General features: G+C 43.3%; 1 protein-coding gene and 1 pseudogene across 3 annotated transcripts in view; both read left to right on the top strand.

Annotated features, from left to right (window-relative positions):
• The window catches only part of cep120 (centrosomal protein 120), a 130,156-nt gene that overhangs the window by 36,828 nt on the left and 75,201 nt on the right, over nt 1-18,127 (top strand). For all 3 annotated transcript variants that reach the window (XM_068029921.1, XM_068029922.1, XM_068029920.1), the window contains 3 exons: nt 531-753; nt 979-1,074; nt 4,946-5,120. In XM_068029921.1, the coding sequence (XP_067886022.1) occupies nt 531-753; nt 979-1,074; nt 4,946-5,120 (494 nt within the window). The remainder of the gene's footprint in view (nt 1-530; nt 754-978; nt 1,075-4,945; nt 5,121-18,127) is intronic.
• Nucleotides 8,480-12,260, top strand: LOC137368598 (5'-nucleotidase domain-containing protein 2 pseudogene; annotated as a pseudogene).

Here is an 18,127-nt window from a genome sequence, read left to right as displayed (position 1 = left end):
GGAGTTTAGAATTGAAGTATGAGAAGAATGCATTGTATGACATTAAAATGGGGACTGCAGGACACTGACACACTCCAGTTCCATTATCTCACATCCTCGAACCCTGTTTTCTCCAAAGGCTGCATTGATCTTGACTGCATGCCATGGGCGATCAATGAGTACGACAAAATGATTCATAAATTATCCTGCAACATGCCTCTTTGTAAAATATTTAGCTTTACTAGAAATATCCATGATATGTTTTATTCAGAGAAGGTACTTGATGACAGCAATAATCAGGGATTGTTTTAAAGTTTAAAAAAAGATTGCATTGTAAATCTTTTGATGTGCTAATCAGTTAATCAAGAATTAAAACTCCTCAGAGGTGATGTAATTCTATTTATCTCATTTACTAAATGTTGGTGATTGGAAGTTCTAAGGGCTAAACTTTGTATCCTTATTTTAAGTTTGTACATTATGATTATGAATCTCTGATTATGGGTATTTGGAATTTGGCTTTTCTGCTGTTGACCAAACAAAATTTTTTTAAGTCATCTAGTCCAGTTAAAACGGCACCTGAACCCAAGTCTCCAGTGATGCAGAGAATAGTTTCTCCTCAAACTGTTAAGCCTTCCATTCCTGAACAAAAGCCCAAGACCATTGATACTGGAAGCATATCTCCTGAACGCAGTGATTCCCCTCCCAGTAGAGACCAGGCAACAGAAAATGAGGTGAATAGTCTGCAGGAAGAGGAGAATAAAAAGATCCAAAATGGTGAGTAATACTTAGTGCTGGAATGTAATATTTCTCTGATTTTGTTCAGGCATAATCTGAAACAGCCACCAGATGTCTGTTGTGTTGTTCACAAGGGGACTGCTGTGTTGCTTAGTTGCTAATTTGGTCTGTCCCAATGCCTTATATCCGGTTAATTATAGCTTGTCAGAAATTGCTATTTGGAGGGCAGTTGAATTGAATTGATAATTACCTTTTTTCTTGTAGTGATGCCTGATTCTGGTCAGGATATTGGCAAACAACAAGCTGGATCAGCATTGTATACTAAGGCACATTCATCTCAACCTGTTCAGCCTTCTCAAGGTGAGGTTTGGTTCAATTCTCTGATTATTTATGCAAAATTGTTTAAAGGGTCTTGTTAACAGCCCGGATTTTACAGTAATAATGATGGAGAAACTGTCAGCCTTCGCTGTCATTATTTATTACTTCTCTGAAATTGACAGCAGCTTCTGGAATCAGCACATGTGCAGTTAAATGTGGAAATCTAGAGGTTTCGTGATTCTCCGATTTCCCCATAGGGTGCCTTGATGAAACTCTCCCAGACTGCAATCAAATAGAAATCACTGAACTAATGAAAACGTGCCCTTTTATGCTGTTAGACTCTTTGTAAAAACCCTTTTTTAAAAAAAAAATAACCATATTGAATGAGATGTAACTGGGTTTTTAACAGCATTCTAAGTTCATTAATTACTGCTGAACAGCCTCACGGTTGCTGAAAAATTAATATTTCTGTAATGTCAAATTTCTCCATTATGATAAAAAAAATTTTTAAAAATTCTATAGATGTTTGATATTTCAGCTTCTGTCTTAATCCCGTGTGTATGCCCCAATCATTTATTTCGCTCTCCTAAAACTTCTAATTAAAAATGGAGGACAATCAGTGCATTTTACTTCCAGGTTTTCTGTCAGTGGGAATACTTAAATGTGGTTGGTTGTTTATCCTGCTTGATGAGATCACTGTTGCTGGACGCCTGGAGATCCCCTTGACTTGGTACCAAAGTCAAGCAAACGCCTGGCAAGGGAAAATGCACGCCACAGAGATGGTTAGATCTTTGTGGGCGGCTTTCTACGAGGTCAACAGTGAGCGCCGTTGCTTTGCAGCTGACTATAAAATCTGAGCCAGCATCAATTTATTAGTCTTCCAACTATGCAGTTGGATGTGGATAAACACAGTGATATATTTTGGAAAACACGCACATTTATTGGTATTTCTCATGCAGTTGTGTCTCACTTGTTTGGTTTACCTATCAAATACTAAATCTGCCACATAATTAAAGGTTCTGTGGCAAGATAATAGAATGTGCAAGACTGCTTAAACCAGAATCACCAAATTCCTAAGCTTTGCTAAGTTAATTAACCTCAGCTGGGGCAACACGTGGAGCACTACAATTTGCCTTGGACTTGGGAGGGGAAAATCAGTTAGAGATTTTGCATTTGATTTGCCCTTGCTGGAAAGTATGAACATTGAGCTTCAAGTGGGACTGTACTCCAGCAAGCGTCATGCCTTTGGTAAAGTAGGAGAGAAGTTGGGGAAATGAAAATCATGAAATCAGATTTATATCCATGATTAATTTCTAACCTCAGTAATTTTCTGCAGTTGAGGGGACTGGCTTTCTCAAAGTAAGGTAAATAATTGCTCTTGCTGACAGTGCACTTGGAAGAGGCATTGGAACAGAAGGCCACCTCCCTCTTCGGTGGGAATGGTGCAATAATGCATAACGTAGGTTGAAAGGAGCAATTGAGAAAATTGAAAATGTTCGTCGGTACTTATCACTGACAGGCTATTTTTTTTTTCTACTTTTCAAGCTTGAATAATGTTTTTCAGTCCTTGTTGCAAAGTTCAGTGTTTTCTTGAATAGTTACTATATCTGAATCTGCTTTGCAAACTATCATTTTAATTTTCTTTCATTTATGCTGTATATATGTCCTGACACTTTGAGTTAGATTTCTTTGCAGGGTGGACAAATACGTTTCAGTGCATTACAACACACTTGCTCAACTTGGAATTATAGACTCTCATTTCCTTGCCTTGCTGCAAATGTACTTCTGGATAGTGAAGCACCGAATAGGCCTTTTAGCAGTTGTAGAAAAGTCTGCTCAGTGATTGCCCCGTTAGCTTAAAGGCAGGTCTTTTAAGGAGGCTGTGCTAAATATTGCATTTTTTTTTATATTTGTGACTTCCGATTACTGTTTAGTTTACTTATTACATTTGTAATGAAGTGTCAATCTCTGTTGAATGTTCCTGGTGCATTATAATGTGAGTAACAGCTTCATAAAACTAGAGGTGGAAATGGCCGTTTTGAGTGATGGCACGGATATGTGGTTTTTACCTCACCTTGGGGTCAAATATGACGCCACGGTTGCAAACAGTCTGGCTCAGCCTTAGACAGTTGCCAGGAGAGGGAGGGTATCAGTAACTAGGGAACGGTTTTCCCAGTATATAATTGGAGTTAACTTCTCATCAAGTACTGGATGTTGGAGTGCAGTCTGATAATTTGGCAACAGTGGCAGAGTCGAGAGGCGGTGGTGAGGTAGAACTGGCTTTTGTTGGTTTATACGTGACAACTGATGTATTTTTGGCTGATGTTGTTGAGGGGCAGCGTGTAGATGAGAAATAGGGGGCCAAGGGTAGATATTTAGGTGACACCAGAGGTAATGGTGCGGGAGCGGGAAGGGAAGCCATTGCAAGTGATGCTCTCAAGGAATGCAGTCAGGCGAGTGCAGTCCCACCCAACCTGAAGACAGCAGAGAGACTTTGGAGGAAGATGGTTTGTCGACTTTGCCAAAACTTGCAGACAGGTCAAGAAAGATGACTGACAGTTTGCCTTTGTCACAGTCACATTGGATATCATTTGTGACTTTGGCAAGAACCATTTTGGTACTGTGGCAGAGATGCAAACATGGTTTTGGGAGGTGGCAACACATTTGAGGTCTTTAGAGAGGAAACAGAGGTTGGAGATGGTGTGCTAGTTTCAAGGATGGAGGGGTAGATGTTGAGTCTTTTGAGGAGGGTGTGCTGAGGCATATTTAAAGGAGAGAGGGGCAGTACTTGAATCGAGTGAACCCACTAACAATATCAGGACCAGGATGTGAAGTTGAGTGTTCATCAACTCCGTGGGAATAGGATCAAGGGAGCAGGAGATGGATCTCATGGACTGAATGAACTTGAGGAGGGTATGAGTGGAGATAGGAAAGAAACAGAGAAAGATGAGAGTTTCAGGCTCAAGCAGGAGGGAACTTTAGAGGAGGTTTGGCTCGTTGGGCTGGAAGAAGGGAGAGAAGTGGCAGAGGCAGCTGATCAGATTGTCTCCATTTTAGTGAAAGATGTTCATGAGCTCCGAGCACGACTTGGAGGCGAGTGAGGAGGAGGTGGGGAGAGGGCTTTAAAATGGTTTGTAGTAGAGAAAAGAAGCTGGGGGTTATCTTTGCATTCCTGGAATAGTGAGTAGTTTTGGCATGAGAGGAGGACCTGATGGTGCTTTCTGTGGTCTAGCCAGACCGAATGGTGAATGGACAAGTCAGTTGTCCGCCATATCCGTTCAAATTTGCGTCCCTTGAACTTAAAGGAGTAGAGATGATGGCTACACCGAGGGAACAGCCAAGGTGAGAGCGCAGTGGTTTTATTGGAGACTGGGGCAGAAAACGTGGAGGTGAGGGTGTGGTTGTGCAAATCTGCAGATAAGTCATGGTGAGCGGAGTGCTAAAGGCTAGACAGTAATGGACGGTATGTTGTAAAGTATGTTTCTGAAAGGAACTTGAAGCTGTCCATATAGTATCTTATGTCATTACAAAACAATTTTGAGTACATATTCCTGTGAAAATAGCAGTATAACTCCCAAGCCGATCAGACTTTTGAGTTTGTTGGATCCAGAGTTGAGAGCCCACCTCGATAAGTTAACATACAGCTTGGACTTTGCACCCTGTGTAGCTGCAACCTGGTTAAAAAGTGCCTGGTCATTCCGTTGGCTTTTCAAAGAACTCAATAAACGTCAAGTTGTGCTGTAGTAGTATACAGCAAGTTTCACATGGTTCATGCTGTACCTGACACAAAAGTGTTTGATTATGATGCTTTGGCAGGAGTTTTTAAGTTATTGCATTGCATGACTCTGACAACTTTCACTGTAGCAAATGCAACATTAAATATTACATTTATTGTATTTTTAACTTCTAATAGTACCAGTTTCTGCAATGGAATCAACGTGTGGTCCAGCTCCAGTTTCCAATTTGTCTGATTCTACATCAGCACCAAAGATCTCCATTCCAGCATCAGCACACCATTTCTGCTTTGCCCTGGACATCAGAAGTATTAGACAGCTGGATGTCAGTTTTGCCATAAATTGTATCGTACGGTAAAGGCCTTTCTATTTATGTTTGTGAATATTATCTGCATTCTGTCAATTATAATATTTAACTGACAGTTTTAAGTGCTGATTTACATCTGTTGCTTTGATTCTTCACCACACATCTCCTTTATTATCCACTTTGCCCACTGCACTGCTGACTGTATATAGAAATCAGTACAGACATATAAAATCTGATTGCTGTCTGCATACAAAAGAATAGATAGTGTCCAAAAGGGACTGGGAGTTGGAGAGATGAGAGAATCATGCAATACAACTGCATAGATCCATATTTGGGATGAAAAAAAATTGTGGCCACTCAACTGGCTGAGGAAGCTGTAGTGCATGTGCTTTCTGAAGTTGAATGTTGACTGGCTTGGAGGAAGATTTGTTTGTCCAGCGAGAGCCAGGCTCTGAACAGACAGAAAGCAAAATTGGTCATTAACTGATTACAGAGCAATATATTTCAGTTTGGATGTGATTTGTCTGATCTTAACTACAGCTTGGAAAAGTGTGGGGGTGAGGGGGGGGATGTCGTTGGTGTCGGGAATGAGATAATTTGAAAAACAAAATATGCATGTTACTAGCTCAAAGTGGAATGTCCTTTTAATGATTTTTGTTCTTGGTTGGTTTAGTTGCTTGTATGGATGGAATTGATAGAGATACTCCTGCTCTGGAAGTTTTGTTGTGTTGCTCCTGTAATTAGTCTGCATCGATGCTTTTCGACGCAAATGCTTTAAAGCTTCTGGCTGACTGAACTGCTTATAAAATTGTATATGTTTAATTCTTCAGGAAGTGAGAATCTCTTGAGTAATTTCTTCAGTTAATATATTAGACTATTAGCACAAAGGAGGTGAGTCATCATTTATAACAATTGTTGGCAATCATGTGTATAACTATACATATGGCTGCCAATGAGTAATTGTTAAAGATAACTTACCTGTTAGGTGCAAATAAGTCAAAATGTTGCCGTGTAATTTGGCAATAACTTTAAATTTAAAAAAAAATTCCTTTTTGGCATGCATCATTAAATGAACTCAAGTTATTGATGCTGTCAAAAAACTAGAATGTGATGGATGACTCTTAATTAAGAGTTTGCTCTGCACAATAATATGGTGTTGCTGTCCTACTCGGTGGCTGTGACAAAATAAATTATTTATGCGATATGAATCTAAACTACAGTGTGAAAAGGTTAGATAATAAAATTGCCTTCGCTTCTAATTGCTTCCTACAGTAAATGGTAAGTTAATAGTTTTCAAAAGTTGATTTTTGGTTGTTAGATAAGATGCAAGTCTTTTCAATCGTTTAGAAAGTGTAACATTATCCTTAAGTCCCTCCCAACCAGCAAATAGTCATTGTCAGCATGAGTTGGTGTGCAAAGTGAATCATTAAAAGTAATCTGTTATGACATAGAATGCTTGCTTGTATCTTAAAGAGCATGAATTGGGGACTGAGTAGAGTAGCGGGACAATTGGTCAAGCTGTTTGTAGTGTACATTAATGATTTAGATGTGAATATAGGAGGTATAATCAGTGAGTTCGCAGATGACATGAAAATTGATGGTGTTGTAAATAGTGAGGAGGAAAGCCTTAGATTACATGACGATATAGATGGGCTGGTAAGATGGGCGGAGCAGTGGCAAATGGAACTTAATCCTGACAAGTGTGAGGTGATGCATTTTGGCAGGACTAACAAGGCAAGGGAATGGATGGTAGGACCCTAGGAAATACAGAGGGACCTTGGTGTACTTGTTCATAGATCACTGAAAGCAGCAGCACAGGTAGATAAGGTGGTTAGGAAGGCATATGGGATACATGCCTTTATTAGCCCGAGGCATAGAATATAAGAGCAGGGAGGTTATGATGGAGCTGTATGAAATGCTAGCTAGGCCACAGCTGGAGTACTGTGTACAGTTCTGGGCACCACGCTATAGGAAGGATGTGATTGCCCTGGAGAGGGTGCAGAGGAGATTTACCAGGATGTTGCCTGGGCTGGAGCATTTCCGCTTTGAAGAGATACTGAAAAGGCTAGGGTTGCTTTCCTTAGAGCAGAGAAGGCCGGAGGGATATGATTGAGGTATACAAAATTATGAGGGGCATTGATAAGTTAGATTGGAAGAAACCTTTTTCCTTAGCGGAGGGGTCAATAACCAGGGGGCATAGATTTAAGGTAAGGGGCAGGAGGTTTAGAGGGGATTTGAGGAAAAGTTTTTTTCACTGAGGGTGGTTGGAATCTGGAACGCACTGCCTGAAGAGGTGGTAGAGGCAGGCACCCTCAACGTTTAAGAAGTATTTAGATGAGCACTTGAAATGCCATGGCACACAAGGCTACAGGCCAAATGCTGCAAAATGGGATTAGAATAGTTAGGTGCTTGATGGCTGGCACAGACACGATGGGCTGAAGGGCCAATGCTCAATGACATAATCTTCTACCTCTGGCAACTGGCTTTTAATCCAGCTCAAATTCAAGTGATGAAAAAAGGGGAAGATCCTGACTGGGCAGCCTCCTTGACTTATTTGAGGAATTGACATCCTTACTGGACTGTAGTAAACGATACGATCTGTTGTTAAATACCTTCTGAAAGTCTATGTAGAAGTTTCGACGCAAAGCTCAAACCTGTGGGAATTCAGGGTAAATCTTGTTTCAGTCAACTTCTTATTAATGTGCATCACAGATGTGCAAGAACTATAGAGTGGTGATATTGGGGTACTTCAATTACCCAAATATCGATTGGAATAATTTTAGAGTAATGAGAAAGGAGGGGGAGGAATTTTTGGATTGTGATCAAAAAAATTTCCTTGGCCCAACTAGAAAGGGGGCATTTCTGGACCTGGTGTTGGAAACTGAGATAGCCCAAGTGTCTGTGTGGTGCGCTTGAGTAAGAGTGATCATAATATCATATATACATTAGGTTTAGACTCGTAATGTAGAAAAGCAAGGAATGATTGAAAGAGGGCTAATTTCAATGTGATGAGAAGGGATCTAGCCAAGATTTAATGGAACCAAAGGCCGAGAGGAAAAACTGTAATGGAAGAATTGATTGAGATGCTACAGGTACAGGCTAGGTAAATTCCAACATGGGTGAAAGATAGGGGAACCAAAAGCGGGGCTGCTTGGATGATGGAGATAGAGATTGAGGGAAAAAAAAGGGGGTGTAATATGTATGTCAAGTGAATTCTTCAAGTGAGAACCAGGCCAAATACAAGAGGATGAGGGGAGGAGAAGAGGAAAATAAGACTGGAAAAGAGAATGTGAGAATAGAATGACAGCCAAATAAAAGGGAACCCAAAAATCTTTTACCAGCATGTAAACGCTAAGTGGGTAGTAAGAGGTGGAATGGGAGCCTATTATGGACGAAGAGGGTAAATATGTGCTTCGAGGCACAGCGCAACGCTAGAATACTTGAGTATTTTGTATTGGTGTTTATTAAGGAAGAGGAATCTGACAAAATATTGGTCGAAGAGGAGAGAGCAGAGGCACAGGATAGGGTAAAAATTGAGAGGGAGGAGGTACTGGAAAGGCTGGCTGTGCTTAGGGTAGATTAGCCACCGCATCTGGATGCTTGCATCCCAGGTTACGAAAAAAAGTGGTGGCGGAGCTAGTGGAAGGGCTTGCCATAATCTTCCTTTCTTCCCTAGATATGGGAGCGGGTGCTAGTGCTTGTTGCCAGAGGATTGGAGACTGACAAATTGACAAACTTAGTCGATAACGGGTGTAAGGACATTCCTAGCAACTACAGGCCATTTAGTTTGTCAGCAGTGGTGGGTAAGGTTTCTGAATCAATAATCAGGTAAAAAAATCAACGGACACTTGAGAGGTTTGAGTTAATTGAGGATAGCCAGCACAGATCTGTAAAAGGCGGACCATGCTTGACTAATTGAATTTTTTAATGAATAACAGAGAAGGTTGTTGAAGGAAATGCGGTGGATGTTATCTATATGAATTTGAAGAAAGCATTTGATAAGTTACCACATAAAAGGCTGGTTTACAAATTTTTTTATTACTCGTTTATTGGATGTGGGCTTCGCTGGCTAGGCCTGCATTTATTGCCCATCCCTAATTGCTCTTGCGAAGGTGGTGGTGAGCTGCTGCCTTGAAGTGCTGCAGTCCTTGGGATGGAGGTACACCAACAGTCCTGTTAGTAAGGCAGCTCCAGGATCTTTACCCAGCGACAGTGAAGGAACAGCAATATAGCTCAAAGTCAGGATGGTGTGTGGCTTGGAGGGGAATTTGCAGGTGGTGGTGTTCCCATTCATTTGCTGCCCTTGTCCTTCACTGTGATTGAGGTTGCGGGTTTGGAAGATGCCGCCGAAGGAACCTTGGTGAGTTGCTGCACTGCATCTTGTAAATGGTACACACTGCTGCCACTGTGTATCGATGGTGGAGGGAGTGAAAGTTGAAGGTGGTGGATTGGGTGCCAATCAAGCGGGCTGCTTTGTCCTGGATGGTGTCGAGCTTCTTGAGTGTTGTTGGAGCTGCACTCATCCAGGCAAATGGAGAGTATTCCATCACACTCCTGACTTGTGCCTTGTAGATAGTGGACAGGCTTTGGGGAGTCAGGAGGTGAGTTACTTGCTTCAGAATTCCCAGCCTCTGACCTGCTCTTGTAGCCACGGTATTTATGTGGCTGGTCCAGTTCATTTTCTGGTCAATGGTAGCCCCCAGGATGTTGATAGTGGGGGATTCAGTGATGGTAATGCCATTGAATGTCAAGGGGAGATGGTTAGATTCTCTCTTGTTGGAGATGGTCATTACCTGGCAGTTGTGTGGCATGAATATTACTTGCCACTTCTCAGCCCAAGCCTCAATGTTGTCCAGGTCTTGCTGCACATTGACGTGGGCTGCTTCAGTATCTGAGGAGTCACAAATGGTGCTGAACACTGTACAGTCATCAGCAAATATCCCCACTTCTGACCTTATGATTGAAGGAAGGTCATTGAAGCAGCTGAAGATGGTTGAGCCTAGGACATTACCCTGAGGAACTGCTGCGCTGATGTCCTGGGACTGAGATGATTGACCTCCAACAACCACAACCATCTTCCTTTGTGTTAGCTATGACTCCAACCAGCAAAGAGTTTTCCCCCCGATTCCCATTGACTCCAGATGCCATACTCTGTCAAATGATGCCTTGATATTGCGTGCAATTCTGGTCGCCACACTACCAGAAAGACGTGGAGGCTTTGGAGAGGGTACAGAGGAGGTTTACCAGGATGTTGCCTGGTTTGGAGGGCATTAGCTATGAGGAGAGGTTGGAAAAACTCGGATTGTTTTCACTGGAACGACGGAGGTGGAGGGGTGACATGATCGAGGTTTACAAAGTTATGAGCGGCATGGACAGAGTGGATAGTCAGAAGCTTTTTCCCAGCGTGGAAGAGTCAGTTACTAGGGGACATAGGTTTAAGGTGCGAGGGGCAAAGTTTAAAGGGAATGTGCGAGGCAAGTTTTTTACACAGAGGGTGGTGAGTGCCTGGAACTTGCTGCCAGGGGAGGTGGTGGAAGCAGATACGATAGCGACGTTTAAGATACATCTTGACAAATACATGAATAGGAAGGGAGTAGAGGGATATGGGCCCCGGGAGTGTAGAAGGTGTTAGTTTCGGCAGGCATCGAGATCGGTGCAGGCATGGAGGGCCGAATGGCCTGTTCCTGTGCTGTACTGTTCTTTGTTCTTTGATGTCAAGGGCAGTCAATCTCACCTCACCTCTGGAGTTCAGTGCTTTTGTCCATGTTTGGACCAAGGCTGTAATGAGGTTAGAAGTTGAGTGGCCCTGGCGGAACCCAAACTGAGCATCAGTGAGCAGGTTATTGCTGAGAAAGTGCCGCTTGATAGCACTGTTGGCGACCCCTTCCATCACTCTGCTGATGATCGGGAGTAGACTGATAGGGCGGTAATTAGCCAGGTTGGATTTGTCATGTTTGTGCACAGGACACAACTGGGCAATTATCCTGAGCACTGAAGGTTTATGAATACCGACAGGACTGCTTGATTCCCGACCTCCATTATGGTATTAGTAAGGGATTGTCAATGAAAATGGACGCGTTCCATTACATACAGATGGGTCCAGTGTACAGGGGACTATCTCCTGTGCCAGAAATGTGTTGGCAATGTACCAGGGTGCTCATCACGTGCCACTCCACCAAGTCAGCGGTTCCTATGGCACAAGCCCTTCGGTGAAGCAATACATGGATGTCTTCTCCATCTCAGAGGTCATGTTACTGGCCGTCATCAATGACTAGTTCCTTGTGCGTGACATCGAGTTTGACCCTTTGCACCTGTACAAGGACATCACAAATGCCATCGCACAAGTCCACATCAAGGGTTTCATGTACAAGTGGATCATGGAAGATCTCGAAGTACATTCGCCATGGGGAGGAGACCTTCGTTGTTCCTAAACGCTTGGTTCATCATGGGAAGAAACACTTTCTCATCACCAACAGTCCATTCAGCTTCGTTGACAAGGGCATGTCCCACATGGTGGGAAAGGACTGGAGGGACCTGTTTGATGCGGTCATCGTACAGGCCGACAAGCCTCACTTTTTCAACAACTGCATCAAACCATTCCGATGCCTGGACACGAACTACGATCTCCAGTGGCACACAATCACTGAACTACAGAAGGGCAAAGTCTACAATCAGGGTAACCTGGTCGACTTCCTGCAGCTGATGGGCTGGCGAGGGTCCAAAGTGCTTCACTTTGGTGATCATCTCTACAGTGGACTTGCGGGTCTGATATTTGAGACATGGATGGATGGATGACAGGGGCCATTGTCCCAGAGCTGGAGACAAAGACACAGATTTTGAACACTGGAGCAGTACACGCAGGCACTCACCTGGATGCAGACATACCGAGATGAAGAGGCGCGTAAGGTCTGGGCCTGGGTGCTGGATCTGAGGTTCTTCGCTAAGAACCTGTTCATTTCGGGAGCATTTTCCACACCTAGCACAACCCCATGTACTTTTCTCGCTGCCTCTGCTGCTTCTCTGACCTCTACATGAGCTCCATCAGCTGTCTCCTGAACTATGACCTCCGCTACATCATCTAACCTCGTCGTACCCAGCTGCAGCACGAGGCTTCCCTCCGGATGCACCAGTTTTGCATCGCCTGCATGAAAACCCCCTCCCTGGACGAGATGTCCCACATATGCTAAGTGCGACCCTGCTGACTTCTGAACTCTTAACCCACTGAACCTACCTGCGTCAGCTGCTTAGCTGACTGCACTGTGAGCCCCTGGGAAGGCAATTGCACAAGTCGGGAAGGAAGCGGGAGGGGGGAGCCACTGGTTCTGCTCCGTGACTTGCCTACCCTACAATGCCATGTGATAAAGGGGAATAGGAGGGTCAGTGTCCAATTGGATAAAAAAAATTGGCTTAAGGACAAAACAGCGAGTCGTAGTAAATGGTTGCTTTTCTGACTGGAGGATGGTAGACAGTGGTTTTCCCTGAGGTTTAGTGCTGCTACTTTTTTTTGCTGGAGGGATGGAATGTATCCTGCAGTAGGCCATAAATAGGTTAGCAGAATGGGCAGACAAGTGGGAAATGGAATTTAATACAGACAAGTGTGAGGTAAGGCATTATGGCAGAAGGGATGGGTGAGGCAATATAGACTTAATGGCACAGTTCTGAAGAGTGCAGGAACAGAAGGACCTGGGCGGGGGTATGTGCATCGATCTTCGAAGACAGCAGAACATATTGAGAGAGTGATTCGCGGAACATATGGGATCTCAGGATTCATAAATAGGGGCAGAGGGTACAAAAGTAGGGAATAAAAGCAAAATACTGCGGATGCTGGAAATCTGAAATAAAAACAAGAAATGCTGGAATCACTCAGCAGGTCTGGCAGCATCTGTGGAAAGAGAAGCAGAGTTAACGTTTCGGGTCAGTGACCCTTCTTCGGAACTGACAAATATTAGAAAAGTCACAGGTTATAAGCAAGTGAGGTGGGGGTGGGGCAAGAGATAACAAAGGAGGTCTCGATTGGACCAGGCCACATAGCTGACCAAAAGGTCACGGAGCAAAGGCAAACAATATGTTAATGGTGTGTTGAAAGACAAAGCATTAGTACAGATTAGGTGTTAATGCACTGAATATTGAACAGCAGCAAGTGTAAACCTGAAAAAAAAAACAGTGGGTAAGTAAACTGAACAAACAAAGATGAAATGAAATAAATGCTTCCGGTTGCTTGCCATTTCAACGCTCCCCCTTGCTGTCATGCTCGCATCTCTGTCCTGGGATTGCTGCAGTGTTCCAGTGAACATCAACGCAAGCTCGAGGAACAGCATCTCAATTACCGATTAGGCACACTACAGCCTGCCGGACTGAACATTGAGTTCAATAATTTCAGAGCATGACAGCCCCCCATTTTACTTTCATTTTTAGTTATTTTTTATTTTTTTTTTACATTCTTTTTTTATTTTTTTTGCATTTATTTCATTTCATCTTTGTTTGTTCAGTTTGCTTACCCACTTTTTTTTCAGGTTTGCACTTGCTGTTCAATAATCAGTGTATTTACACCTAATCTGTACTAATGCTTTGTCTTTCAACACACCATTAACATATTGTTTGCCTTTGCTCCGTGACCTTTTGGTCAGCTATGTGGCCTGGTCCAATCTAGACCTCCTTTGTTATCGCTTGCCCCACCCCCACCTCACTTGCTTATAACCTGTGACTTTTCTAATATTTGTCAGTTCCGACGAAGGGTCACTGACCCGAAACGTTACCAAAAGTAGGGAAGTTGTGCTGAAACTTAATATAGCTCTGATTAGGCCTCAATTGGAGTATTACGTCCAGTTTGGTCACCATGCTTTAGGAAGAATGTGAGGGTCCTTTAGAGGATACAGTAGAGATTTACCAGAATGATTCCGGGGATGGGGGATTTTAGTTACAAGGTTAGGTTGAAAAAACTGGGGTTGATTTCCTTGGAGCAAAGGAGATTGAGGAGAGATTTGATACAAGATTATAACAAGCTAAGTTAGATCAGGAAAAACTGTTCCCATTAACTGACGATACAAGGACGAGGGGTCACATGTTGAAGGTTTCAGGCAAGAGATGCAGGAGTTATGTGAGGAAGAACTTTTTTACGTAGCGGTTGGTAATGACCTGGAACTTGCTGCCTGCAAGGGTGGTGGAAGTGGCGACAATCGATGATTTCAAATTGGATGGGCACTTGAAGGAAATAGACTTGCAGGGCTATGGGGATCGAGTGGGGGAGTGGGACTGACTGGGTTGCTCTGCGGCGAGCCAGCATGGACTCAATGGGGCAAATGGCTTCCTTTTATGCCGTAAATGACTTTGATTCTGAGGTGGAAAAATATATTTGCATCAAGGTGGTGGAAAGACTGGGGTGCGCAGGGATTGGTGGTGGGATGTCCATTTCTAATTTATGTTAGTGACTTCAACTTAAACTCGGTGTAAATTGGTCAAATTTGAAGATGATACCGAACCAGGAAGGGCAGTGGAATTGAAGGAGGCAGATCAGGTATTGGGCAATTAGCTGGACAAAAATAGGCAAGTAGACAAAATTGTTGGTTAAAAATTAATGCATGAGTGAAGTATTGCACATGGGAAAGAAAAATAAGCGGCATACATGCTGTAGAAATGGCATTGAACAAGCTGGGGTTAAAAGAGACCCCAGTCTCGTTAGACTCAACACGACTAATTAACCGTGTTAATCAAACATTTAGCTAAGTAGTCAAATCAGTAAAGTGCAAGTTAGAGAAAGTTGAACAGAACTGTACATTGCAGTGGTCAGGTCGCATCTTGAATACTGTGTCCAGTTCTAGTTACAAGTTTCCAGGCAAGTGGCGATTGAGACGAAGGGACACATTTGAGTGTTGGAGGCAGTGTAGAGCACAGCTAATCCCTCCGTGTTAGAGGTGAGTTTTGATGAAAGAAAGAAGATACTTCTCCAGGCTTAAAAGGAGGTATCTGATCTTCAAGGTATATAAGATATTAAATGTTATAGACAAGGTGAATGCAGAACATTTCTCCATGTTAAAGCTTCCCCTGCCCTCACCCTGAAGTCACATCTTTCGCTAGTTTCTTTTCTCTCCAAGCTCATCTTGTCCATGAGATCCACCTCCTGCTCCCTCAACCTTATTACCACTAAACTGCTGATGACCCAGCATCCCCTTCTGGTCCCCACTTCAGCTGATATTGTTAATGGTTCTTTCTCTTCGGGTGCTGTCCCTCTCTTGTTTAAATCTGCCATCATCACCATTCTCCTCCAAAAAGCCCTTGACCCCACCCATCCTTGCAAATTACCGCCCTACCTCCAACCTCCTTTTCTTCCCCAGAGTCCTTTTGCAGTGTTTCCGCTTCCTAAATCCATACCCATTTTTTCCAGAATTCTCTGTTTAAATTCCTCCTTTCAGGTTTCTGCCCGTCATGGTATAGAAACGATTCTTAGCAAAGTCATGAATGACGTCCAATGTGACTGACAATAGTTAACTATTCCCTCCTCCTCCTTGACCTGTCTACAGCCTTTGACTTGGTTGATCACGTCATCCTTCTCCAATGCTTCTGCAGTGTGTGGACTGCATGCACTTGGTTCCATTTTATCTGTCTAATCGTCGCCAGAGTATCACTTGCAATGGCTTCTCTTCTCCCGCGCAGTTATCTCTGGTGTTCCCCAAGGATCTATCGTTGGCTCCCTCCTTTTTCTCATCTACCTCGGCAACATCAAATGTACACCGACGACACCCAACTGTACCTCACCACCACCTCTCTCAACTCCTGCACTGTTGATAAATCATCAGACTGCTTATCTGCTACTGGATGAGAAGAATTTTCCATCAATTAAAAATTGTGAAGACTGGAGCCATTGTCTTTGGTCCTTGCTCCAAACTCCATGCCCCAGCTACTGACTCTATCCCTCTCACTGGCAACTGTTGCAACCTTGGTGTCATATTGGACTTAAGTTGAGCTTCCATCCATATATCCGTGCTGTCTTTTTGCACCTCCATAACATTGACTGACTCTGACCCTGCCCATCTCATCTGCTGCTGAAGCCGTCATTCATGCATTTATTATCTCTGGACTTGACTATTCCAATTCTTTACTGGCGGGCTTACAATTTCCCCTCCGAAACTTGAGTCATCCAAAAGTCTTCTGCCCGCATCTTTACTCGCACCTGATGTGTTCGCCGATCACCGCTGTGCTTGCTGGCCTAGTCATAAAGTTATACAATACAGAAACAGGCCCTTTGGCCCATCATGTCCGTGCCGGCCATCAAGCACCTATCTATTCTAATACCATTTTCCAGCACTTGGCCTGTAGCTATGTATGCTACGGCATTTCAAGTGCTCATCTAAATGCTTCTTAAATGTTGTGAGGGTTCCTGTCTCTACCACCCCTTCAGGCAGTATGTTCCAGATTCCAACCACCCTCTGGGTGAAAAACATTTTCCTCAAATCTCCTCTAAACCTCCTGCTCCTTACCTTTAAATCAATGCCCCCTGGTTATTGACCCCCCCCCCCCCCCCCCCAGCTAAGGGAAAAAGTTTGTTCCTATCTATGCCCCTCATAATTTTGTATACCTCAATCAGGTACCCCCTCCGCCTTCTCTGCTCCAAGGAAAACAACTCTAGCCTATCCAGTCTCTCTTCATAGCTGAAATGCTCCAGCCCAGGCCACATCCTGGTGAATCTCCTCTGCACCCTATCCAGTGCAATCACATCCTTCCAATAGTGTGGCGACTGGAACTGTGCCTACATTGGATCCTGGTCAAGCAGCACCTTGATTTATAAATTCTCAACCTTGATTTCAAATCCCTCCACTGTCTCGCCCCTCCCTATCTCTGTAATCTTCTCCAGCCCCACAACCCTCAGATATTTGCATTCATCTAGTATAAGTATAAATGGGTGGTTGACGTTCGGCACAGTCTCGGTGGGCCGAAGGGCCTGTTTCAGTGCTGTATCTCTAATCTAATTCTGGCCTCTTGAGTATCCCCAACTTTAATTGCTGCATAATTGGTGACCATGCCTTCAGTTGTCTTGGCCTCAAGGTCTGGAATTTCCTCCCTAAACCCCTCTCGTTTTCCTCCTTTTTAAGACCCTCCTTAAAACCTACCTCTTTGACCAAGCTTTTGGCCATCTGCCTTAATATCACCTCATGTGGCATGATGACAAATTTTTGTTTCTAACACTCCTGTGAAGCACTCTGGGTCATTTGATTATTGTTAAAGATGCTATAGAAATATGTTATTTAAATTGCAAGGCGAGGACAAGGGCACATCGGTTCAAATTGGTAAAGCACAAATTTAGGACGAATCAAGTTCTTAACGAAAAGAATGATCAATTTATGGTAAGGACTCATGGATTGAATAAGAATGACACTTTAGGAACTGGGAGAACCAGTTGAATATTGCAGTGGGGGGACTTTAGGACCATTCTGGATAGATGGACCAGGATAAGCCAAATGCCCTTCTTCATGGTTAATATTTTGGGAATTGACAGCGGATCAGTCAGCCTACGTGGAGAAAACAGATGAAGTTTTGGGCGAGGTGTGTCCTTAAATATTGTCCCTTTATTCTCCACAGCTACTGGCTGATCTGCTGTATCTTCGAGAATTTGTAGTCTTTTTTTTGTATGCTTAGTTTGTTAAATGCATACAATTACAAATGGCTGAAATGTATAATGTTGAAAAGGGCCTTTTGTTTGATCCCAAAGTACTCTACTTCACTTCCTTTCACCAAAAAATTTAATTCCTTCTTGAATTTGAGTGAGACTCACTTTTGGGAGTGGTTCTTCATGTTGACCATATAAATATTTGGGATGATGCTTACAGTCATCTCAAAGAATTTCTGAACGGCTTATGTCTTCCCTGTAGAATCCTGAACACTTTGAGGTTTCCCCCTCATCCACCTTTTTCTCCAGTGTAAGCATTCCTAGTTTCCTTTGCCACTCCTTTTGGCTTTGATGCCTGTTCGTTTAATTGTTCTTTTTATGCTTTCTTTCCAGTGTCAAAATGTCCTCGCTGAATTATGGTGACCAGAATGTGCATAGTTTTCCAGGTGGAGC

Source organism: Heterodontus francisci, chromosome 4 (genome assembly GCF_036365525.1).
Source record: "Heterodontus francisci isolate sHetFra1 chromosome 4, sHetFra1.hap1, whole genome shotgun sequence".
Taxonomy (NCBI): domain Eukaryota; kingdom Metazoa; phylum Chordata; class Chondrichthyes; order Heterodontiformes; family Heterodontidae; genus Heterodontus; species Heterodontus francisci.
The sequence above is the reverse complement of the archived record's forward strand: the minus strand, read 5'-3'. Positions and strand labels throughout refer to the sequence as shown.